Consider the following 25715-nt stretch of genomic DNA (forward strand, 5'->3'; position numbering starts at 1 on the left):
GATCCCTTCCAACCTGAACCATTCTGTGAGTCTATGATTCTATGAAATTAATACTAGGTATTGTAAATTAGCAAAGTGGTCCTGCAAAGATCCTTCCTTCATTTTTTATATGTGTATTTAGGCAGCATCACAGGAAACGGCAGGCAGCACAAACAAGTAACACTGGTGCTTTACACGTAACATAACATGTGCTTTTCTGCAGATGAATTGCTTACTGTCTTGCTCTAATGAAAAAGCACATAGTTGAAATAGTTTGTTATCTCAGCAGTCTTCAGCTTTTTACTCGAAACAGCATCTGCCTTTGCGTACAGTGATCCTAGGGAAATTTTGTGAAGACGTTGTATGTACAGATCCCCTCATTAAGCTGCCGCCATGATGGGATGCTACAGAAAAAGAAGTAATGACCCTGGGATGAGATTCACGTGACTCAAGTGCCATTTAAATGAAAAGAGCTAGGACAAGCCTGCTCATTTTTCCCGTACCAGACTTTACAAGCATCACTTCGCCTCAGGAGCGGAGTTCTGGGACTATCTCCTTCCATCTCTCTTGCTTCACTGTATGTTTATCATAGCAAAACCTGTAGTTGCTATTTGCTGATTATCACTTCACCGAGACCACATGCTCAGTGTGAAATGTCTGTTCTGTTTTCAGCTATCAGAACGATAGTTAGAGAATTATACAGAAGAAAGATAAGCCTAGATCACTGTTTTTTTCTATATAAGCTATTCCACAATCTATAGGAAGAGCCTTCCTGTCTGATTTAACAGCAAAGTTTCTTTCCCTTTAATGAGAAATAAGTGTATAAAGCAGAGGTACACTAACAACTTACAAATTTCTTACAATAAAAATAAAAATTAGAAGCTGAGATGCAGCTATCAAGTTGTATAATAAATTGCAAATAGACATCAAAAAGATTGATTATAACTCCTGATCAGAAGTAATAGCTGACTTAAAGTCATAGATGGATTGATAAATACAGCTCAAAGTTTCTGCACCTTAAAACATCTTTTTCAGTTATTCAGATAACAATTTCAAAGTGTTTAATAGATTTCTCCTCTTGTTTTCCAAATGGGTGCAATAGCGTTTCTATGTTTGTTCTTCAAATTGTACATATTGTTTTCTTACGAAATCTGATGTACCAGAGCTGCTTGGTAAAAGTTCAAAATGCTAGTAGAGATAGAAAGATTAACTAAAATATTTCAAAATGTTATGTTTCCTATGTGCAGCTTCACCTTGTATAGGCTACGGTCATTTCACTGTTGCTGGTTACAGTTCTGTCTGAATGAGGCGTAGTGCTTTCTTCATGTTCTCTATTACTGAAAGAAAAATAAGTAAGAACTGTAAAAATATACTTAAAGTGCTTTTATGCAATTAAAAAACCCTCCTAGTTTGCTTAGTAAATTGTTTACATTGAAATTAATTTATGGTCACACATATTTTTGAGCTTTATATTGTGAAAATTCTGTGGCATTGATACTAGAGCAGAAAGTAAAAAGTTTCATGAATCAAAATGTTTAACTTAAGGGATTTGACAAGACTCCTTTCAACTCCCTTATTTCTCAACAGCAATCCTGGTAATCAGATGTGACGTGCATATTTGTGGTGAGATACTGCATCGGTGTCAGACAGGTGGCATAGAGTAAGGACTAGCTCAACCTGAAAAATCACATTCCTTTCTGAAATATGGGTGATAGGTGGTACCCAGGTGACCACCAGCATTTCTTTACTGATTACCTCCCACTACTGACTGTTTACATTGCTTAGTTAGATACCTTTGAGCATAGTGACTTTCGCCATTCACCAGCAAACTGCTTAGATCTTGATCCTGAAAGTTCTCACTCATGATCTTCCCATTTGTTGTACCTGAGTAGTCCCAATAAATTTAATGGGACAAAAGGTGTGCTTAAGTGTTCTGCTAGAACAGATCAGACTATTGTAATTGATTGTGAATGCTCACACACAGTCTTTATTCATTACTTTGAGATAATAACAGATTCTCAAGCACAAATGATCGGGATGGGGTGTGTCTGGTGGCTTACAACATGAAATGCAAAGTAACACAACAAAGGGAGTACTTACAGAATGGCATGTCTTGTGGTTCATAAGTGTAAAGCCGGTTGGAGTATCTTCCTGTGATATCAGCTCTTACTGTGAGAGATGGGTCTGAAAAAGTAATCATATTAAACATGCCTTCTCATTCCCACAACAGCTGAGGGCAATGTGAGTGGTGCTACCTTGACAGCCCTGTTTCTGAGCCATTCTGATTCCATCAATGAGGCAATTACAAGGCCGTTACGCTCTGTTCCAGCCAGCTGCTCTTTACTTGGAGAAATCCTGAACAAAAGCTAATGCTCATTTTTATATTATGCAGCTATTATTAAGTGATAGATTACACATGCATTTCATCCATATTTAAAGAAAAATATCCTGGTTTACAAGTCCTGGGGTTACATGAGGAGAGGCCAATTTGACTGCATGCACACATAGCGAGGGTCATTCGTATCTAATGCAATATTAGCATGATCCACCCAGAGCCTTCAGAATGAAAATCTTGTGATTCTTAAGGTTCCCATCATGGAAGTTGTTGTGAAAATCTGTTCTCCCCGTTCCGCTTCCAAGCTTTTTGTCAATTAACCGACTCCTATTACTACATTGCTCTCTGTCTGAGCGTGGCCTTTATCTCACCTAACTTTGGATGTCACCACAGAGCTAGTCACTCTAGGCTCCCTGTGCAGTCAGTGAAAAGGGACAGGCATTCTGCAGCATGATTCATTTGATCTATTCCAGAAGTCAGCTTTACAATGGGATAAAGCATTCCTGAGATGCCACTGACTATTGACTTACTCTGTGGTAATGTCCACACTGTAGACATCTACATTCAGTCAAATATTTGACTGTTTTCCTTAAACTTTATCTTAAAACAGCACTAGCAAGAAGCACGGAGAGCAAAAGCTCGGATGCTAACAGATATTTAAGTATCTCGCCCCCACACAAGGATTAGGTACCCTCCAGAACATATTGTAACCTGAGGAAGTTCATGAGGGTCAAAGCCTGTGACAGAGGGACAACTGAACTCAGATCTGCCAAGTTCTAGACTAATGCCATGGTAATGATAAATTTTTAGCTATTTCCTTTTTGCAGAATGAATCATTCTGATGTCCTCAAAAGAGGACCCTGGCATAGTTTCAGATATCACGTCTTTGAAAATACATAAATATTGTACATACCTATGAACATGATTCGGGGCACATATTGTCCGTCAGGTGACAGGTTTTTATCTGTGGTTTCATGCTGTCAGAGAAATTAAACTTAGTTATTAAAATATTTCTGTAAATTTTACTGAAATAATGTGCATAATCTTGTACCAAAGGACAAAATCAAAAAAGGTACTACTTGTGTGTGGATACACGTGCACAAATGTCTGTACTTACATGTTACTGAAATGCCAGAGATATTTAGCTAAAATGACATGAAAAAGCAAGACAAAGAAAGAGAAAACACAGGCCAAAAAAAGATACCAGTCAAATTGCCCCAAACCCTTCGTACCATGAGATTCAGCATAACGAAGTTATTTTGGGCCATTTCCTGTATCTCTTCGTTTTCTGCAAAAGCTTTCTTCAGTGCTGGAAAAGATATGATCATTTTGAAGTCCATCTCAAGCTCTGCCCTTCCGTCTGCATTTAGGCACTGCGTTGGCCAGAGACTGGAAACGTTGTTCCTGTCTCTGCTGATTCACATTCCTGAGGACACACTTAAGGGCTCTATCACTGCTTTTTGGGTTTTTTTGACCCATGTCAGTATAACCTCCCGGCTATGAAAATGGAAGCTCTCTTCTGTTATTTATGAAGCCTGTCGTCTCAATGGATACCATGTCTCAGCTTGACAAAAGTGCATTATTCTCAGAGAGTTCTTATTAGATTGATTTCAGCAGCCCTGTCCTCGTCTCCTTCTTTAGTTACCAGTTCAGGAGAGCCAAACAATATTAAATCTGTTCAATGAGTCAGTAGCAAATCTGTCTGTGTCTCTTAATTCAAACTGGCAGGCGCTACATTAGGGATAGCAGGGCAGTAGCACTCAGTATTATTCATGTTCTTTTTTGGGTGGTTCCATAGCAAAGTTTTTGTAAATAACAGTAACAAATTCTTAGTGTTTCAAATAGATTTTCATTTACCTGTGTCTTTAAATAACTTGCAGTAAGTGCAAAGCAAATACGTAGATAGGTGCAATTTCTTATAAAAATATTCACAAAATTTTAACACAAAAAAAAAATCAAAATTACCTTGGCAGTATTGACAGTCTTCCAAATGATGAATTACCATCAGTGGCTTGTTACTTTATTAATAAAAATAAAACATGTAGTTAGATCACTTGACAAGTATGCAAATGAGTGATTTTACTAGCAGATGGGAAAAGGCAAATTACATTTAATCTCATGTTAACCCGCAGTAAAACCGTACAGATATTCTGTGGAGGATTACAGACATTTCTGAGAAAGAGAAAAGAACACAGCTCATTTGTAAAAGAAAACAATAGAGAAATAGAGTTTCTATATCTAAATAAGTTTTCTGAAGAGATTCTAGAAGAAAGAAACAGCAGAGTCATCATAATTTCATTCCAAGTTAATAAATAACCAAACTTGAAGAGGTATTTAATATTGCTTAGGTGTGAAATTCTCTATGATTAAGAAAATAAAAACAATCTGTATGAACTGGAATAAAATACTTTTTACAATATTGGGTTTATCATGAAATACTTCCCATGAAAACTTTCATGTTTTTTAAGTTTTCTTGAGAAGATATACAGTAAATTATTTTTTCTGTAAGTAGTTTTGTAAAGTATCAACATTTTATATTTTTGGATGTCAAAATTCAAAATAATCCTGTGCATTTTCTCCTGTACTTTTTTTTAAACTACTGTCACTGTTTGGCAAATCAGTTACTAATGCTTGATTTGCTATCACTGTCAAGAACTGTTCGGGTCCTAGCCATTTTCACATAGGGTACAAGAAATTAATTGCCTTTTATTTTAAAAATAACAATAGCTCATGCTATAGTAATATGATCTAAAATGAACTGTAAAAAAGATTCAAATAAGTATTGTTATGAATTCTCAGATATATTTTCAGCTGAGTCCCAGAATATTCTGATTGGAACTTTCATTTCTACAAAGACAGTGAGAAATTGTGAGTACATTGTGCGTTTATGCCAACTAATAAAGTATCGGGGAAAACATCAGAGGTAGATCACCGTGCAAAAGCAAGCGTAACTGCTTTCCAGTGACTGATTAAGGAAGTAAGCAGAGGTACATAATACTAAAAAAACCACAGGAGATGTATTTTTTTGAATTATAATATCTATTTATCATCGCTTATTCAAATGACAACACTGCTGTTGTGACAAAGAAATAACAGCATTAAACTATCGGCCCATGATGTTGCTTCAGAGTCATAAGGCCCCTACTGTGGCTTTTATTTATAGGCACAAAATCTGCTTTATTTAACTGGGTGGTCTGCGGATCAGCTGTCATGGTGTTTCTTTGTTCTGTTTCGTTATAGTATATTCAGGCAGGACTGATTAACAACTTTGTCTTTCAAAAGATTTTTTAATCTCTTACCTTTTTTTTGCTTGATAAAGTCCTTCTTCATAAGTTTGTACCCAGGTAATTTCATCTCCCCACCCTAGAAATATAACAGAAAGATTAACCGGTGGCCAGGCAAGTAAATCATAACAAATTACTTTTTTAATATTTATCAATAGTTGTACACAAATAGGATTCGGGTTTTTTAGTCAAAGGTTCCCAAATGTTGTGGATATGCTAATTCTACCTCTCCTGATAGGTGGACTGGAAGATTAAAAAAAGAAACTGACCATCAAACCCCCAAAAAAACCTTCAGCTGATTGCATATCCTGTTCAAGTCCTTTGGCAAATCTGTTTGTTAGATACCTTTCTAAATACTCTGAGGTCCCTAAATCTACACTCAAATCCTTATGTTTTTAAATTGCCTGCTCCATATTTCCTGTAGACCTTTGGGGCTTAAAGAGAAAGTTGGCTTATAAAAGAGAGAAAAATAAAATATGGCAGCTCAAATGAGATTGACTTTAATATGAACGTTGTTAGAATAGTCTTGGGTTGTAAACTCCTGAGTAATGAATTTCAATTTCTGGAGCTGCAAGTACTTCATTTAATTGAATAATTTAATAGAAGAATGGCTGTTAAATAAAAATCTCCACTGAAACAAAATCCTTATGAATCATCAGCTTCATAGCTCATCCATAACTGGTGATACACTGATCTCAAAAAGCAAATTGTCCAGTTGGTTTCATGCCTTCAGATCCCAAAGATGCCAGCCCCTGTGTAGTAGATCCCTGCCTCCCAGACAGCGTTGCTCCATTCACGACAGCCCTTGTGGGAATCGTAGAACAGCTTCTGGATCTGGACCAGGTTAAGGCTCTGTTTCTTCTGCACGGTCCAGACAGCGCTTGGATGAGCCCTGATTATGCAGAGATTTGCTTCTAGCTTTTTCATGGGACAATTGCTTGTGATGATACTAGGTCATCTCTTCTTTCAGGAGAGTGATTTCAATTAGAGATCTGTCTGTTGGTGCTGAGATTCTGGCGTGTTGACCAGTGTGTTCCCAGCTCCAGCTGAAGTCAACTGCTGATGTAGGTAACTGCACAGAGGAGTCAGCTAGGGTCATGTTAGCACAGGTTCAAGTACACCCCTTTGATCTGCGAAAATTACAGGTAAAGTACTCTTTACCTTTACAGGTAAAGGCTCTACAGCACCCCAAAAGGCCTGAAACCATAATTAGAAAACTGATACTTGCTTACTGTGACTATTTTATTCAAAATTGCCAGAATAGAAGGGATTTTGTTATCTTTTCATGCATTTAGGTTTAGTGGGAAGAATAAACCCTGATCTAGGCAAGATAGGCAGTAGATACCAGATTGAGTATAACCTTTCTCCATGGATATCACTTACGAGAAGTGATTTGCAATTTATCTTTGGTTAGTCCAGGTGTTGCATGATTTTGTCTTATATATACAGTCCCTTTGCATATGGAAAAACATTTATCCTTGTTCCTCTTGTTTTGTGAAGCCTTTTGACTGCCCAATAATATTTTTCTTTCATATGGGCTAACTTCAAATCTTCAGTACAATTCCTGCAAATGATCTGTTCCTGCACTTCTCCTTTTGCTGCCCGGATGCCCCCAGAGTTATAAGCAGCCTCAGATGAGACCTCTGTGACAGGTGGGGCTTTGCCAGTGCTTAGTATGAGAAGACCTCAGAGGTGAGCTGTGGGTCTGCAGGCTTTGCACAGCTTGCAGAAGAGCTGAGGAAGGGAACTGGAGATTTTTTTGAGGTGAATAGGCCTGAAAGGAGAGAGAAGATGGAGAAGAGGAAAAGACCTCGGTAAGCTGTTTCTCTGCTTGTATTTCTGAGGACTGATCAGACGTAAATAACTTAAAATAGGATCTTTAGGTAACATTCAGGTTGCAATTTATGGACTGCAAGAAAGTGAATTATTCACTGCAAAGCATGACTGTGACTAGCTGAGGAAAAGCAAAAGAAAAAAAAAGGTGACCCAGAAAAACCCACCAGTGGCTTAAACTGTTGTTCTGTGTATAAAAATAGGTCTGCACAAAAATTGCTCTAGAGCAACAGAAGTTATGAAACTATGTTTCAATAGTTAACAAGTTACCATAGCAAAATATCCTTTGACTGGTGTAAGAGAGAATATTTTTTCACTGATAGTTCTACAAGTGTATCCCATTTTGAGAGACTCAGGGTAGGTTATTTGCTTCTACTAGGTTACTATGAGTTATATAAATTATGCAGGTTATGTGAGGCCCCTGTCAGACATATCCTTAAGAACAAACTGACAGAGTGAAACGACATGAAATAAGAAGATACACTACTTAGAGTGTCACTTAACATATATATGTGCTTTCAGGTATATTCTAAATAAAAACATTTGCTGATCTAGACTGTAAGATAAGGAGGTAACTATATACAGTAAATATACAGTACCTCTTGACAGTGTCTGAGGTGCTCGTTTTTCCTTTTTGATTGCCATCGCAAGGTTGGAAGAGACTGCAATTAGCAGGAGGGACAAGGCCAGTGTCGAATGGAGCATTATTTCTTTGAGAAGATCCCTTTCAACACAGCAAGGGAACTGGAAAACAAAGGAAAAGCTTTAGTCACACGGATTTGTAATCTGGTGCAGTGTAAATCAGATTATTAGTGGTATCCTAACAACCTATGCTACAGAGACAGTTTTGATTAATTCTGGAAATGCTTCTCTTTGTGAGAAAAGTACAAAATTTAGGTGCTTAATTTTATTGTGCAGCACTGCTTTCAGCTGTCAAAATTAGGCTGCAGGGGACAGTTCTCACCACAGTGGGATCAGGAGAGCAAAGTTAATTTCAGTTCATTTCTAGTCACTCAACCTTTGTTTCTTATGAACTAGTACAATGTCGGAATACTGGATCATGACAACTTCAAGACAGTGCTGCTAGCTGTTCATTCTGTTAGTTTTTTGGTTTCAGTGAAAACTAACAGCATGGGCTCTTTTTTATGGACAGTAGGTTTTTTTGGTCAAAAGATGTCTCATGATATCCTCCATAATAAAATAGGAAAATTGACGAGTATTTGCCTCTAGGCATAATGCATTTCAAATCAGCGAATCCCTCCAGAATGTTGACATTGCTATCACTTTTTTAGCCTGCACTCTTGTGAACCAGGATGTTAAAGATTGTGAGACAAATGTTAAGGAAATTTCCAGCTATTTCTCAGAATGAAAACTCAAAAATTTTCCCCATTCTTCATGGCATTTTAAAACTGATTTTCAGCCCAAGTCCTGCTTAATAAAACAATGCATCGATGCTCCTGGCTGTTTCAGTACTCTGAAGATGTTTGCTTCTCTTCCTGACAAAGATGATTGTAAAAGAAATTCAATAACTTCTGGTCTTGATAAAAGTCAGAGAACAAAAGTGGTAGTTGAGAAAAGGCATTACAAAGAAAAATTCTTTTAATTTATAAGTCTTCTTTCTGCCCGGTACAATCATCTTTAGCCATTAAAGCTCTGATGATTTGAACTAAGTTAAAAATATGATGCATGTAGCCCAGGATACCACCCAGTCAACTTATCAGTTCTTGCTGGAGATTCCACTTTTCAGAGCCTGAGCTTTGGGAGTTACCAGCATGACCTGTTGAGAAAGTGCTTTGATTTAAATTACAAAAAAAAAAAAAAAAAAATCCCCCAAAGCACTTGTGTCTGTATTGATAAAAAAAATTTCAAACTTGAATTTAAAGCAATATCCAGTATGGAATTACAGCCCTGAGCGCTGGTAAAAGATGCTTCGTGCTTCTTAGGACTGAGAGGCATGAAAAGTGAAGCAGCTTTTATCCTTACTTTAATGAATTCCTCAACATTACTAACATTACTGTTAACAGTTCAATTTCTAGTGAATAAACTCAAATGCTGCTTCCAATAGCTGGTAATCTCAAGACAAGAAAAGTATTCTATTCAAGTGACTGGAGAAAAATTTGCACATTAAATTGTGCAAAATTTTAGAAAAAAATAAACTACCATCTTATAGTAAGAATTCTATGTTTCTGAAGGATGCTAAAATAATTAATACATCTATTGTAATACTTTTCTCCTCAGTCTTGTTCACAACAGTTCCCTTTCCCCCAGATGGCATCAGAACTCTGGAGTTGTTCTTTGTTTCACATATTTTTCTCCTTAGGCTTGTTCATATTAGCTATCGTTGGCTGAGTTTTAGAAAGGAATCTCCTTTGGAACTTATTCATTATGCCCATTAATTTGATGATTGGAGATTATAGATGTTTAGTAAGAAAACGTGAAGTTTCCCAGTGTTTTCTAAGCGGAGACTGTAACTTTTAGTTAAGTCTGGGGGATGATGTATTTTTTGGTAATAAAAATTCCATTAGAATTTTCCCCATGTTTGTGCAGAGCAGTAACTTCAGTCAGCAAGGTGTGTGAAAGTTAATAACAATTATTAACATTTCATAATAATAATTTCACACAGTTAATAACTGTGTGAAAGTTAATAACAATTTTAAGTATCAGTTTACCTATTACATGTTAATAAGAAAATGTAGCATCCACATTAACATGTTAAAATGCTATTTAAGTGTAGATAATTACGGCTTTGAAATCACACCAGATAATGTCTCTACAAAGCAGGTATGGAATGCATGAATCAGTTCTTTCTTTCGTGATGTATTCATGAATAAATCAAAGTATAAATCTCTTCCAGTTACAAGATTAATTATCTGAAGCTTAAATAATTGATTGTCATCCTATTGAAAACCAATAGGGGTTTGGAAGGATAATTTATGGAGCTGTAGCTGGAGGCAGTTTAAATTCAATATTCTGAATTTTTGATGTTACATGATCCAATGTTAGTTAACGATTAAGAGAAAAAATGACAGCCAACACCATATAAATAATCTTCGGGGTTTTTTTGTCAGAACAAATGTTTTGCTAGCTAATCTCTAAGCACTTGTAATTTGTCTTTTTCATATAACCAGACTTGTAACGCATTTGTCAGCCAAACCCATTGCTGTATTAAAGGAAAGTTAAGAATGAGAAATATTTGCTCACCAGCAGCTATCAGTTCTCCTGATGGAAGGTCCTTTTGCTGGAACTGGTTACATAAAAATCGGTGTGGTTTAAGCACTGAACACCTGAGCTGCCCAGGCCTCTGTGTCAGAACAACAGCACATTCACCTGGGAAAAAATGAGAGGAACCTTTGAGCTGAAAACCAAATTCACATGTCTCCACCCTTGCCCTTCCTTTTCTGCCAGCCCTCCAACTTTCACTCTTCCGAGTTCCCATGCTTATAAACTAAATCCTTGGATTTCTCTTCATGTTGGCTTGTATCAGGTATCTTGTATGTGGACTGGAAATAAATAGTGGTTTATGTGTGTCTGCTACTTCCCCCCTCAAGCAGTTTGAGTCTGGCTGATATCCAGTGAAAAAGGAAACCACCAATGAAAGCTGGAACTGTAGGTGCTTTTGTTCCCAGTGAATGGCTGGGTTCACTGGTGCTTGAAGATAAGTATGAACCTAATAGGAAGACACAAGGGTTACTTTGTGTAGAGGAATGTAATTAACAAATAAAAGGAACTTTTTTTTTTTTGAGGGGAAAATAAAATTATTTATTTAAAGAATACGGTTTAAAGTATCTGGTTATTGCTTCTGTGAGTTGTAGTTTAAAAATGGTCTGATTCTTTGGATGTGATGCTTGATATAATTTTGACCTAACTTGACTAATACAGGCAAAGTCCTTTATTCATTGTCTTTGCACAAAAAGAAATTAGCTGGATCAACTTTTTCCTTCTCCTTGGATAGCTTTTGCAAGAGAATCAGAAGCAATCCTCTTTAGGTTCTTCCTCTCCCATGTATTTGTTTACATGGACTGTATAGTTATAGTTTTTCTTCTTTTTCATGTAAAGTCTGAGTTCTTAATTGTCTTTAATGCTTTGGTCTATTGATGTTTGTTGTCATTGAGATGTATATGATTAATATACATGATTCATTAATATACTTGTATTATATGTTATCAACTATTTTTGTACCAAAAAGTGCAGAATGTTACTTTCTGTATTTTTAGTGCTGACTTATCTTAAACATTTGTAACGGAGAATTCAAACTTGCATTTCCAATTAAAGTATAGTAACTGTATTTAAATCCATACTAGGCTGTCCTAGGTTACGATGTAAGATGTGCCTCAAACTATGTATTCTATCACCATCTTCATGAACTGTTGAGACCAGATGGGGCAGTGTTTTCCTTGCCTCCTCCTTGCAGATTATCTTCTGTTAATGGGCCCATCAATGCCTTGCCGCATGACTCATAGATAACTCCCTCCAGGAGCTCTCTCTGTTTAATGGGCAATCAAGGATCTATCGCATGACTCACAGAATAACATCAGCCCCATTGTGAGATGCTCTGCCGAAGAGGAAGGAGCCAAGCGTTCCCACCGGGGATATGATCTGGGGTTTGGGACAGCACAAGCAGCCTTTTCCCACTGGATTCCCAGAGGAGCAGCTTTTCTTCTCCACCGGATTCCCAGAGGATGACCAGGCCCATCTACAGCACCACCGGGCCTGCAGAGGAAACTTACACCCTTCTACAGGATCACTGCTTCAACAGAACCACATCTGCCACCATTTAATCAGACTGCTTCCAACACCCTGACCAACAGGGTCGTATTCTGACTCTGTCAGTGTTTGTTATTTTTTTTTTTTTGTACTATTGCATTTGTCTTTTTTTTTTTTTTTTTTTTTATTTTTTCTAGTAAAGAACTGTTACTCCTATTCCCATATCTTTGCCTGAGAGCCCCTTAATTTCAAAATTCTAATAATTCGGAGGGAGGGGGTTTACATTTTCCATTTCAAGGGAGGCTCCTGCCTTCCTTAGCAGAACCCTGTCTTTTCAAAACAAGACATACGCTTAGCTCCTGCAATGTCTGAAAAAGAAGGAAGTGTAGTTTGATTACAAAAGAGATGCAGGCAGATATTTAAATCAAGGTGCTATATTGCATTTATGCCTTAAAATTTTAAGCAAATAAAAAAGACTATCTGAAGTCAAACCAAGGAGGATTTAAAGAACGTCCCTCCACCCAAGCTTTGAGTTTTCACAGAGGAATTCCAATCACTGAGGCTTCAATTCTTCTTACTCTTCAACTAATTACAGATCGTTAAGTAATTAAAAATACAGAATTTTTCCAAGTGCACTGAAGTATATTGCAGCTCAACCCTGAGATGCTGTGTACTTCACCGCACAGGTTTCTTATTGTGAGGAGCAAAGGGGTAGGCATTCAATCAAACAGATTAAAATTAGTGCTGAGTTACCTTTAAGTGCCCTTATTTGACAGGACAATGTTCAGCAATTTGTCTTGCACGATCTATATCTGAAGATCAGAATTTGAGCCTTTGTCAATCTTGCCATGGAGAGGTTGGCAGTCCGCGTCAAACAGACCTTGTCAAGGTTTGATACTGGAAGAAAATGACTGTAATACTTTATAAAGCTGACCTGGATGCCTTCACTATTCCTATTCAGTCAGTGCTTGTTAGGTGAGGCCTTACCAGCTCTCTGTCCCTCCTTCTTTCTGCGTGTGTTAAGCATCCACAGCTGAACGAATGTGAAGCTAGAGCTCATGCTAGCAGAGATGCCTTCTAGCCCAGCTGTGCTGCCTGATTTCAATCGCCGACCTGTGCAGCAGCAGTTACCAGCCAAATACTGAATCCCTGCACTGAGTGCATGTTTCTGCGCTCATTCCTTGAACTAGCGTGCTCTTGTCCATTGAACTCGGCCAGCTTAGCCTCCAGGGTAATGTGGGAGGGTGGCATTTCCATTTTTCTCTTCCATTCTGAAAGATTCATTTTGGCGGTAAGAGTAACTACGGGTCAACTGTGTATATACAGTTGTATCCAGGTCAAAATTAGGAAATGTAAGAATTAGCTAAATACAGGGCAGAGCAAGGCAGCAATGAAACACGTGAAGAGCACAGACCTTTAGAAAGAGATAGACATTGGAGAATAACTGGCATTTGGAATTGCATGCTGCTGCTTTTGTCCGAGTCACGCAGCAGCAGATTTAGGTACATATCAGCCCATTTATGAAATGTGAAACTGACTTTTAAATTTTGCTTTACATAGTGCTGCACAAATGCTAATTCAGAAAAAAAAAAAAAAACAACAAACCAACCACGCTGTATTGATCAGTTCCCTGGTCTCACCCTTTCTGTGGCCTCATGAGTGTTTGTTTTGGCACAGGGCAGGGGATACCCTGATGTGAAGAACAAGCTGATCAGGGTGTAACAGGACAACTCCATGTGACGTTTGGTCTCACTTATGCATAAGTTTAAATTAAAATGATCATGGACCAACTGTGTAAGAAAAATACAATTTATTCACACAAAATTTTATTGAGTCAAAGCCTAGACAAAACACTTGCCTGGGCAAGGTGCACAAAATCTTCAGTGCCAAAAGTGTATTCCATGGTCTTCAAACCGAAGTAGGTGGCTGTAGTTAGCAGCATGATTCAGTGGCGGGGGATGAGCACCGCTACCAGTCTAAACAATCTTTACTGTCCTCAGGCTGCAGAGATCACTGGGGCTAGGTCGTTCATCTTATCGTGTCTTTTCCAGTAGTTTTCGCACAGGTACAGCTTGCTGACATGATCCAGTTACAACAGTGTAGAGAGCTACTCTGCGTCTGCTGGGCTGCAAGAACTCTCCGCTCTGTGGGCCATGAGCACAAGTGCAGGTAACGCTGGACTCAGTTAACATGGTAACCGTATCAGATTTGTTAGCCTGCGGGAACTTATTTATTTCAGCCCTTAAGGTGAGTACAAATTTGAATTTGCTGAGTGCACAGTACGAAAATTCATAGTATGAGAATAGAAGATGAAAGTCAGTACCTGAGAGAATTTCTAAAGAAAAAGATCCTGCAGTGATGCATCTTTACTCTGTGTGGTTTCTCATAGGTTATGACGTCTCCTCATGAGAGTAAGTGTGAAATCCCCTGAATTACAGCAGGCTCAGTAGAAGAAACCCCTGTTATAAGTAAAATGTATATTCAATTCAAATGAAAATGAGAATTTTTGCTTTTGACTATTACAAATCTCCTCCTTCGGTACTTGCAGAACTGAAACACTCCTCTCTGATATCTCCTCTCTGCTGCTCCTGTCTCTTTGGGTCCCATGGGAACTGGCCTCTTTCTGTACTCAGGGAAAGGCATGAAGAAGATGATGATGTAAAACACGTCTCCACTACAGTAATAAAAAAAAATATTAAGAACTTTTAAAAAGTTGTTTTCTGTTTTAGCATCTATGAGGTAGACACTTTATTGGGTCTATCACTCAAACTATTCTAGTTTTGTAAACAGTAGAGATTAAGTGGAACGAGCCTGATGAAATGTCATTTTCAAAGTGTGTTTTTCATAGTCTCATTTTTCAAAGCCTTATGAAAAGAACATCTTGAAAACACTGGAAGGCCTTTTGTATGTAAATATTACAAAGGAAATATCCCTTGACAACCTGCTGACCATGCTGTCTGCTGCTGCAGGTGAGCTGGTCTTGCTGCAGGAAGCCAGGAAAAGTTTCCAGCTCAATCACATTAAACGCTGACTGAATTTCTTCAGCAGATGAAAACAAATGGCTCGACCCTTTGTTTTGTAAGCCTGGCAGTATCAGCTCCCTCTGTTATGACCGTAAGACAAAAGACTCTGGGTTTTACAAAGAGAAGCAAAAATACACTAGCGTCACTGATGGAGGAAAGAAAAAGGAAAGAAGGATTCAGATTTCGGTGAGGAGTTACTCACGTATAAAAGATTTCCTTCTTTTTCCTTGTGAGTTGTTTCACAAAGGTTCTAGCATCAGGATGGGCATGAATTTTTGATGATGCTGTTGTTGATTTTTGCTTTGACCACACTATTCTGAAAGCTGGGAGTGAAATGCCTGCCCCATGGAAGCCAGTGGCTTTTGCTTGAGTGGTACCAATTTTTTCCCCTGGATTTTTAAAGATTACTACTTGTGCTAGATGTTGACTTTTGGGAGGCGTTTGAGCAACCAGGGAACCTGCTAGTAAACTGAGACACTCAACTCTAACATTAGTGGGGCTAATCCCATCACCATGGGAGTCTGTACTCAGTGTGTAGTATGTGTCCAGTCACTCTTTGGTTCATTGGTACCCTGGAGTGGTATGATAGGGCATCGATGTACAGTACACCCTGCTGAAAGTGTGTCCTGTGCAAGTCATAAAGCTCCTCGAAGACTGACCACCCCTTGTCGGGGAAGTCTTCTGGCTGCTGTACAGGTTAAATAGAAGACACCTGTGGCTCGTTAAAACAGGTGTGGTGAGTCACATTGGTCAGCCGGAAACCACGTGACCCATGGATGGTTAAAGGTGGGGCACTCTCTCCTGGGAGTGGGGCATTTCCTTCCTGGGTACTGGAGAGGTAGGAGCCCTTAGAGAGCGGTGACTTGGGGCTCTCCATTGGATAGATTTCTGATTGAGATAACATTGAGATTAGAACAGCCTTCTGATTGTGAGATACATTGTGATTGCAATGGCCGTTTGTTTGCGGTTCACTGTGAGAAGACACAGGCAGTTCGCAACAACCCCTCTCATACGCACCTTTAGGCAGGCAGAAACTGAGGCCCATTGTCTGAACTTCCCACAGCAGCAGCTCACTCACCTGTGTGGAGCTCAGCTGTGGTCCTGCATGACGGAGCATATCTGCCTTGGGAAAGTGGCAATTACAGAGCTGTCCTTGTTCTTCAGCCTACCCAGTGAACCATGCTGTAGGGAACACCTCGCTTGCCTTGGAGAGGCAATATTCCAGCCAAGATCAGGCAAGATATCAGGCTGATAAGATGAATTCTCAAGCTCAACTACCTTCCCAAGAAACACGCCAAAAAACACAGGGGCCCAGACTTGCAGAGAGTAACACCGTGGCTTGTTTCACTGCATCAGTAACTAAGATGGCATGAAAATTATTTTTTAATATACACCTACTGTACTACCCTTGCAATTTGAATTGCACAGACGTGTGGAAAGGCTTAGAAGGAGTTAAGCGATAGTGGACAACATTGCAACGCTTGACTCATTTTTTGTTTTTTACTTTAGAAAGTTGATATCACAGAGCTCCTAAGTCTACTTTTATAACTGCTGTGATGCATTCATAACGATATTAAATGGGGCACAATGGCAAGTAGATTTTTCTTCTTTGTTTTTGGATCTGCTAAAGAGGACTGCCTTCAGGATGTGTGTAACTCAAGTGCATGGTGGAGGAAGCAGAGATTGTCAGTAGTGTCATTTTTCAAAGCCTTATGAAAAGAGCATCTTGAAAACACTGGAAGGCTTTTTGTATGTTAATATTACAAAGGAAAAATCCCTTGACAGTCAGAATGGTTAGTTTTCTCTGGCACAATACAGGTGTAAATATAAGTAGTTTTGTTTCACTCTGGCATCCTGAAAGCTTTTCTTGCACTGTTATAATTCTTCTCAATTCAAGTTGTGTGGTGCCGTGGACTCACTTGAGGGAAGAGATGCCATCCAGAGGGACCTTGATAGGCTTGAGAAATGGGCCAGTGCTAACTGCATGAGCTTCAACAAGTCAAAATGCAAGGTCCTTCACCTGGGTCGGGCCAATCCTAGGCACAAATACAAACTGGGCACAGAGTGGGTTGAGAGTAGCCCTGAAGAGAAGGATTTGGGGGTGTTTATAGATTAGAAGCTCAACATGAGCCAGCAGTGCGCTCATGCGGCCCAGAAGGCCAACCGCATCCTGGGATGTATCAAGAGAAGCGTGGTCAGCAGGTCAAGAGAGGTGATTCTCCCCCTTTACTCTGCTCTTGTGAGACCCCACCTTGAATACTGTGTCCAGTTCCGGTGTTCCCACCATAAGAGAGACACAGATTTGTTGGAGCCTGTTCAGAGGAGGGCCACAAAGATGATCCAGGGGCTGGAGCACCTCTGCTACGAGGACAGGTTGCGGGAGCTGGGATTGTTCAGCCTTGAAAAGAAAAGACTTCGGGGGAACCTAATAGCTGCCTTCCAATACCTGAAGGGAACCTACAGGAAGGCTGGGGAGGGACTTTTTACAAGAGTGTCCACTGATAGGACAAGGGGAAATGGGTTTAAGTTGAAGGAGAACAGATTTAGATTAGATTTTAGGAAGAAGTTCTTCAGTACGAGGGTGGTTAAGGCTTTGGAATAAATTGCCCAGAGAAGTTGTGGATGTCCCCTCCCTGGAGCTGTTCAAGGTCAGGTTGGATGGAGCCTTGAGTAGCCTGATCTAGTTGAAAGGCGTCCCTGCTCATGACAGGGAGGTTGGGTTAGATGATCTCTAAGGTCCCTTCCAGACTATGCCATTCTATGATTCTGTTAAAACTATGATTTGTTTCTGACTCATGATGTTATAATATTGAGGCAAGCTGTGTTGATTCGGATGAAAGCTAGTGATTACAATGAGTTTTAAAGGCTTTACCTCACTAGGCTGCTTCAGTACAGGTAGGCACATCACTAGCCCTTGGTGGCAGTGGGAATATGGCTGTGGCCTCCAAATTTCTGTTGTGGGTGGCATACCAGATCATTCAGCGCTTTTAATCCTATGTTACTGATGCTATCTTTAGGAAACTTTTTGTACCAATATGATCTTAAATTAGTTCTCAGGTATACAGACCTTTTTTTCAATTCAAGATGGAAAAATAGGAGGTCTTAGTTATCAGAGTGACATATGTGGCTGCATGAATCCTGATGCACTTACTCAATTATTATATAATGCCTTCCCAGGGTTTTATATTGTAATATTTTGTATCCATATATTTCCTTTTAACCTGTTTGACTCTATCAAATGGTATACAAGCCTGGCCACTGTTTAGCAAATGACATGCAAAATGACATGCATCCTCTGTTCGTTCATTACTTCCCTGAACAATCTGCTCAGACCCCTTTTCAGGCAACCCAACTTTTTCTATTAGATCCCAGTTGCCAGCTTCCAGAGCCCGCCTCTTGACTTCTTCCCAGAACCGTTTTGAATTTTTTGGACGCACAGTCACCTTGCATTCAGGAAGCGTCCAGGGACGGTTGTGGGCCAGCCATGTTTGTTGTTGTCTGACTGTTGCCACGGCTTCCTGCAGTGATGAAACATCATCAGGCAGGGGTGTGTCCAATGGCTTCTGACAGGATGCAGACACTGGGCCAATGGGTCGTGTAAAGGCGGAGGCTGTGGCCGGTTGTGGAACAATCCATGGAGATGCAGTCTGGGTTGCAGAAACTTGTGTCGGCACCACTGTCTGTGAAGGTGACACTGCTGTTGTCAGTGGCATGCTTGGCGCCACTTCCGGGGTCATTGCTGGGCCAGTTGGCACGGCCAGCCCAGGTTGTCCCGGTACGGATTCGGCAGCAGTAACCTGCTGCAACATTTCCATCAATGCCGTTAGTTGTTGCGACATTCCTTGCAAACCTGCCATAACCTGCTGTATTATGAAATGTGTTGTTCAGGGTTGCTCCATTTGTGCCCGTGACAGATAGCTGGGCGCTATGGGTGATGCCGCAGGACATGAAGTTGCGGTAAACCAGGGTGCCATGCCCGGGAACTGTCCTTGTGGTGCCTGGTCTGGTTGAGGGGCCAATGGCAGAGCAGTAGGAAGAACACGTTCTGCTGTAATGGCTGAAGTAGCCGGTTGAGATGCAGAAGAAGGGGAGGCTGTTGGGGCAAAGGGTGGGGGACGCTCCGATGCTTTGTTTTGTCCAGAGGAGTATTCCTGCACAAAATCACGAGGAGGACACTTGGGTTAGACATAATCTCGCAGGGAGGGATAAAGCTTCTGTGCAGTCCCCACAACTTTCTCCATATCTGAGGACAGCGGGGGCACGACTGGTGCACTACCCATGGGCAGTCCCCTTTCAGATAATTCATCGTCCCCTTCAGAAACTTCACTTGCGGATTCATCAGAATCCGGCAATACTTTTTCCTTCCTTTCTACCGTCCATTTCTGCATTACATCATATACAGTTCCCCAAATACGTAGCAGACTGGTCAGGTTCTTTCGTCCAAATACTGTTTCATAGATTAGCTTATCCCCTAGCTGCTTCCACGCTTCTGAGTTAAAGGGGGTGTTGAGGTCGGTCAGGCATTCATGCTCTGCCGCCCAATTTAACAGCTCACAGAGAGCTTCATCACTTATTTTAGCACCTGCTATTGTCATTGCAGGTTTGAGAATGGAAAACATCATGCTTTCTTTTGTGGAGCTTTGTCCCATCATTCTAATTTGCAGTTCGTCCCTTGAAGCCCCGTGTATGGAAGCACGTACCTTCAGATCTTAGTTGTGGCTGGATCACGTCGGGGTCACCAGTTGTTGCAGCTGGAAGGCTTCAGGCAGCTCCAAGCAGACCAAAGTTCTAATGCGAAGCCTTTAGGCTCTACTCTAAGGAAGGCCCACACTCCTCCAAGGCTCAGGAGGAAATGCCTCACCCTTAGGAGTAAACGCCCTGCCTTAAATAGTCAGGAGTCACATGGTTTGCTAGATGGGTCAAGGCTATTGGTCACTTGACCATCCATCTCCCAGAGTGATTGGCTGAATGCTACAGCACCTGTTTCAAGGTAACTTTCCCAGTGTAACGAGCTACAGGTGTTTCTTAGTTAGCCTGCATAGGGAAAGAACTTTCACAGGATGCTGCAGCAGCCAAAAGGTTTCTCCACATGTTTTCTCTGCATTTTTTGGACTCTCTGGCTCTTCCATCCTTAAACTGCCCAGTGGTACAGCCACTGGAAACCCTGGTTCCAGGCTTAATTGGAACCTTGCTGTCAGCTGCTCTGCAGCTCTGCCTCCATGAGTCACTACTGTCTATCTGCTTCCACTTCCCAATGAGAATCACCTCCTGCCCTCTGGGCCTCTCAAACTTTCCAGCTGTTTTTATAGGCATAGAGCTTCGAAGACTTTTAGGGGAAAAATGTAAATTATTCTTTTTCTTGAATTTTTGCTGAGATTTACAGAATAAATGTGTTTTGTTAAATTAAAGGAAACCAACGCTGGATGTTGTTGTCTCCCTTCTTCAGTCCAAAAGTGCAAACTGTTCTGGACAGTGTGTTTATTCAATGCCATGTGAGCTCTGACAGGCAGAGCTTGCCTGTTTACCAGCAGATCTTCCTGTTACACTGTGGTTCGAGTAGTGTAGTTTTCAAACAATCCTCTAGGCTTCTGCTGAAGAAAAGCCACCTTTAGATCCAGGCATCTCTCCATCCGAATATTAGTACAGAACAATAGCAAGGAGAAGCCCGGGAAGCTATTCTGGCCTCCCAAGATCCTGATGCATCCCAGGGCATGCACTGCCAACCAGGAGAAAGGGTACGGCTCACTCTCTGTCCGTGGCTGGGTAGATCCTGACTGCTGTGAAGGAGTATGAAGGGTTGCCATCTCAAAAGAGTCCCTAGGAAACAAGTTTCCAAAGAGACCTGATACTGGTACAGGTCCCCAAGCTGTTTTCTGTTTGCAGCCTTCAATAAGAAAAGGAAAGTTGTATGTCCTGCATCCTGTACATCTGGAGCATAGTGGATGAGCCTGGAAGTATGGTGCATCCTCAGACCACTTATTTTTCTCCCTACCAGCAGACTCTGCCTGCACACAGGGTTGTGTTTGATTTGGTTGTACGGCAGAAGAGGGACAGGGGGCAGCTGGAATGAGCCTTTCCCCAAGGCTTTGTTGGACTTGGTTGACATGAGGACCTGCAGAAGGTCCCTGTCCTCCTCTGCTCTAGCTTCTTCTTGATGGATACTGGGCAGCTGCACCCTGCTGTTCCCTGCCGTCATGGGCATGGCAGGGAAGAGGGCAAGGGCCACAAAGCGGGGCCCAGGAGGCTCCAGTTTGTGCATAGTGCATCAACATCAACAGCTTCGTGTTGAGTCTCTTCTCATACAGTGACCTAGCAAGGACGTTTGCGTTAGGGAGTCACATGCGGCAGGTAGCAACTAAGCCTTTCTTGTCAAGTGCATATTTTCTCTGTTTTCGGTCTTACTGCTTTAGCTGTGAACAAATACATTCCTCCTCAAAGTGTGTGCCATCTTACAGAGCAGCAAACTTACAGAACTAAGTTTTTAGCCCACCTGATAGACTGTTTTCTTTATTCCAATAGATTATGAAATCTTATTCAAATTGTGGGTTAAGAAAATGATATCTAGGATTTATTTTGCCCTCAAAGCTATATATTTTTTTTTTTTCATACTCGCCATATCTTCTGGAGGTATATTTCCAAAAGCTGTTAGAATGGCTAAGTAATTCTTTGAGGAACTTGAAGTAATTTTAGATCTGACTTGATTATGTTTGAGTTTCTGGATTATGCGATGTGGTGTTTAGATTCAATAACTGGCTTACTGAAGCATCAAAATCTAAAGAAAATTAAATGCAAACAGCACTGTAGTTGGAGGATTTGCATGGGATTTCTGTGGAGCAAATACAATCTTTCATTATTTATAGCTGTACAACCCTTTAAGTTTATTGTTGTGGTCCGTAAGACAAGAATTTGATTGTTCCCCATGCCTCTAGCTGGCAGTGTTGCATTACTAATAGCAGGAGGACAAATGTTTTAATTTTAACTTTACTGGATTGCAGTGATAAGTTCAGAATACAAATAATTTAAACATAAAAGTGATTGCAGATAAAAATTCACAAAGTTTAGAAAAACAGTTAAAAATCAGTTCTGAAAAATCAGAATGCTTTTTCATTTATTTTTTAAATTTATATGTGGACATAAAGTAGAGGGGATAGGAGTAAAAAACCCAGACCAGATTTTAAGGAAGCAAGCCAGGAAATTCAGCATGTGTTTTGGAAGAGATTGAGAGCTCAGAAATATTCAATGAAACTTTCTGCCTGCCACAAGAAATGAAAAGCGGCTGCATTCCCCTACAGTCAGAGTGTCCCAATAAAGACTTCACAAGCAAGAATGCTCTCCAGAAACACATTGGACTACTTTGCTGCAGCTGTGAGAGTGAGTCAACCAGGCATCTGTTGAAAGAGATGCCTGTTGCTGCAATGTTTTTGTGATGTTTCCTGCAGTGACATCACTGTATCTGCTTTAAAATGTAACACCATCGAAAAATCAAAAGACATCATATTCTGTAAAATGAGTGTGTTTATAGTATCTTTTAGTGTTTAAGATTTCTGTACAGATATTCCTTTAACTTTTGCTATAAGAAGAGGTTTGTCCCAGGGCTTGCTTCCACGAAGGACTGATGCAACAGGGCATGTGAGCAACTCAGTATCTTTCAGCTTTTGTCTCCCTTTTTGCTCTCTGTTCTTCAGCCAAACCTTGATCCTGCAAGTTTTTGAGTCCTTGGCCCCATTCCAGCACAGCACTTGATACATATTTAACTTCAGGCACATTAGCAACCCTATTGATGTCCATAGAACCACTCATATGCTGAAAGTTAAGCATGTTCTCGGGTGTCTGTGCTGGATCAGAGAATATGGGATTGAGGTCTCTGGCAAGTCTCCAGGAAGGCTTCTCCTGAAGAAGCCAGACAAGCTTCTCTTCTGATGCAGACCTGTCCTGGTGGAGCTGTGTTTATCTCCGACAGCCAGTTGCTAAAAAGGGGCTCTTGCTGACCATTCCTCACTGACTGAGCAGACTGTGCTGCCTTCCCAGCAGAAATGTTTCAGCTTTGGCCATTGCAATATAGAACTGTTCACCTGAGCACCATATAGAGAAGCAACCTGAAGTCCCTCTGCTAACCCCTTTGGTGGTGCTCACCCATTCTCCTAAGTCTGAGCTCATTCACTGTGGTCAACACGTGGAGCTGTCATCCCTTCATCTGCAACCTGTTGTTGTCACATAGAGCACTTTTCTTTCAGTCTGAAAAAGATAAGTGACAACACACTTCCATATTCCTAAAATAGATAACTGTTTTCACATATATTATTCTCCATAATATATGAATATTTAGTATATTCAGAAAACTTGAATCAAAAGTTAAAAAACCCCAACCAAACAAAACTTTTCTGGATTGCTATGGCCTCCTGTTGTTATGGCTCACATCTGAGAAGCAGGACAAAGTTAGCATCAACTAATTGAAAACAATTTCACTTTGAGTAGAGTGACAGAGAGGGAAAGAGTGGACATGTAAAAGATGAGAGTATCTCGAAATGTTGACAGGTGTCCCAGGTGTTGCTTTTCTTTATCTCCATGGCCATTAAAAAATATTAAACTTTATAGTGTGACTTCCACCGAGCAACATTTCACTTTTAGTGTTGGGATATATTTTTATATATATATATACATATATATAAAAAATAACATTTCACCATTTCTCGTTACATTTATAGCCCACGTAGTTGATGCAGAAACATCTTTAGCTTCAAATTAGCTTCTAGCTACAGTATTTCTTGTTGCTCTTTTAAAGCCAAGGATTAATAGGATACAGAAACATAAGACTGAGTCATCAAGAGCTGTCCTGCACTCCTGGAGGCAGTTACACCATAATATCCTGCTTATATATGCATTAGAGTTACTTGGGTATTTTGTTCATTCTTCTTTTTCAAGCCTGCCTTTGAAACTTACTCCTTTGAAAGAAATTGATTTTACTAGCCTAAATTTACACTTGGCAACTTCTGATCAAGTGTTCTTTTGCCAGCATTGCCCTAAATGATTCCTCTCTCTCTCTCTCTCTCTCTCATAAGTATTTCTGCAGAGAATCCATATCTCAACTTGGTCTTTTTTCTTCTGGACTGAACAAAGAAGGAATTTTGAGTTTCTTGTTGCAATAAGACTTCTGCATTCACCCAGCCTAGCTGCCCTTCTCTACATCTGTTCTAGCAGGAGTTCAGCATTCCTGAACAGAAATGTACCACTATATTACAGATACGGGCCTATGAGAGCCTGTACAACTACTCTCTCTGGAAATATGTTATCTGATACCTCCTAGTGTCACATTTGTCTCTCTTACAGTTTTTTTAATATTAATTACTAATGATCAATCATAATATGATCCATTCTATGGCTGACCATAAATGCACCCACATCTTTACTTTACAGGATCTTTTCCAATTGAAGGCCTCAAACTTTGAGCAGAAATATCTGCCAGTAGTCTTTGTGAAAGTAATTTTTTATAGGAGTGCCTTTTCCACCTGTAATGTCTTAATAAGATGTGGATGAGCGGGCCTCTACCGTGAAGAAATCTGGAACAACTCGTATTTTTCCCTGTAGGAGTATTCACTCAGGCTATACCTAGCCTAAAGATGTTAGTCACCCTAAAGCCACTACTTTAGGCAATGGAGATGAACAGAGATGACTGCAAACATATAGGTTAAGTCTACTCTAAATCACCATCTGGAGAAACCAGATGGGACTCAGGTGGAAAGTGCCAGATGAATAGATCTTAGGAGACTGGCTCCCACCAGCTGATGTTTGTCCCTTTGGGGATCTTTCCAGTCATGTTTTTGGAAGATCTCACTATATCTGCATTCTTCTTTAGCAAGTACATCGAAATAGATGATGCTAGATTTAAAAAAAACACACAATCTTAACAGATTTTCAAACCCCAAGAACTAGATATTTGAAACACCAAAGTCAATGTTATTGATGCTGAAGCTAACCTTAACGAGTCTATTATGTTCCGTAGCCATCACCATACACCTGTTTAACTGAAGTTCTGCTGACAATCATTTCCAAGGCCTGCATGATAGCTTCCACATATGGCACATTCCCATGGATGTTTTTTCAGAATAAAGGATAATCTTTTGTTTGAATTAGCGAAGTGTCTCAGTAGGCAGGTATAACCTGGCAATTCTTTTTTATGGATTATGGCTATTGCAACTGTGGCTGTTGCCCAGATTGCCCAGCTGGGTTGAATTGATTGATTTCCTAATTAAGGTTTAGACCCTGCCTACAAAAGGCGGGCCATTTCTTCCTGTCTGTGGAAAATGTAATGACATTCTTGGAGCTGCAGCCTAGGCTGGTGAGCAATATGGATGATGATGATGATGATGATGATGGTGCACAAATGATGGTGTAAGAAGTTCTGGGACTCTACCTTTTCCCCTTTCTTGAATAAGAAACATGTTGTTATTGCATATACATGTAAAGTGTTGCAACTGGTATTTGGCTGAAAGGTTTTGGTGCAGTGTTTCAGGAAGCATGGTTTGTGGCGAGATGTGGGTTGCAACTACTCTGGGGTTC

At 40.2% G+C, this 25715-nt stretch overlaps 1 protein-coding gene across 1 annotated transcript; it reads right to left on the reverse strand.

Annotated features, from left to right (window-relative positions):
• Positions 1-1266: 1266 nt before the first annotated feature.
• Positions 1267-8136, reverse strand: AGR3 (anterior gradient 3, protein disulphide isomerase family member). The gene is made up of 7 exons (XM_009991788.2): positions 8031-8136; positions 5614-5677; positions 4280-4332; positions 3547-3623; positions 3228-3291; positions 2080-2163; positions 1267-1316 (listed from the first exon to the last, which is right to left on the reverse strand). The coding sequence occupies exons 1-7, from the start codon at positions 8134-8136 to the stop codon at positions 1267-1269; spliced, it is 498 nt and encodes a 165-aa protein (XP_009990090.1).
• Positions 8137-25715: the final 17579 nt, after the last annotated feature.

Source organism: Tauraco erythrolophus, chromosome 7 (assembly GCF_009769465.1).
Source record: "Tauraco erythrolophus isolate bTauEry1 chromosome 7, bTauEry1.pri, whole genome shotgun sequence".
Classification (NCBI taxonomy): Eukaryota; Metazoa; Chordata; class Aves; order Musophagiformes; family Musophagidae; genus Tauraco; species Tauraco erythrolophus.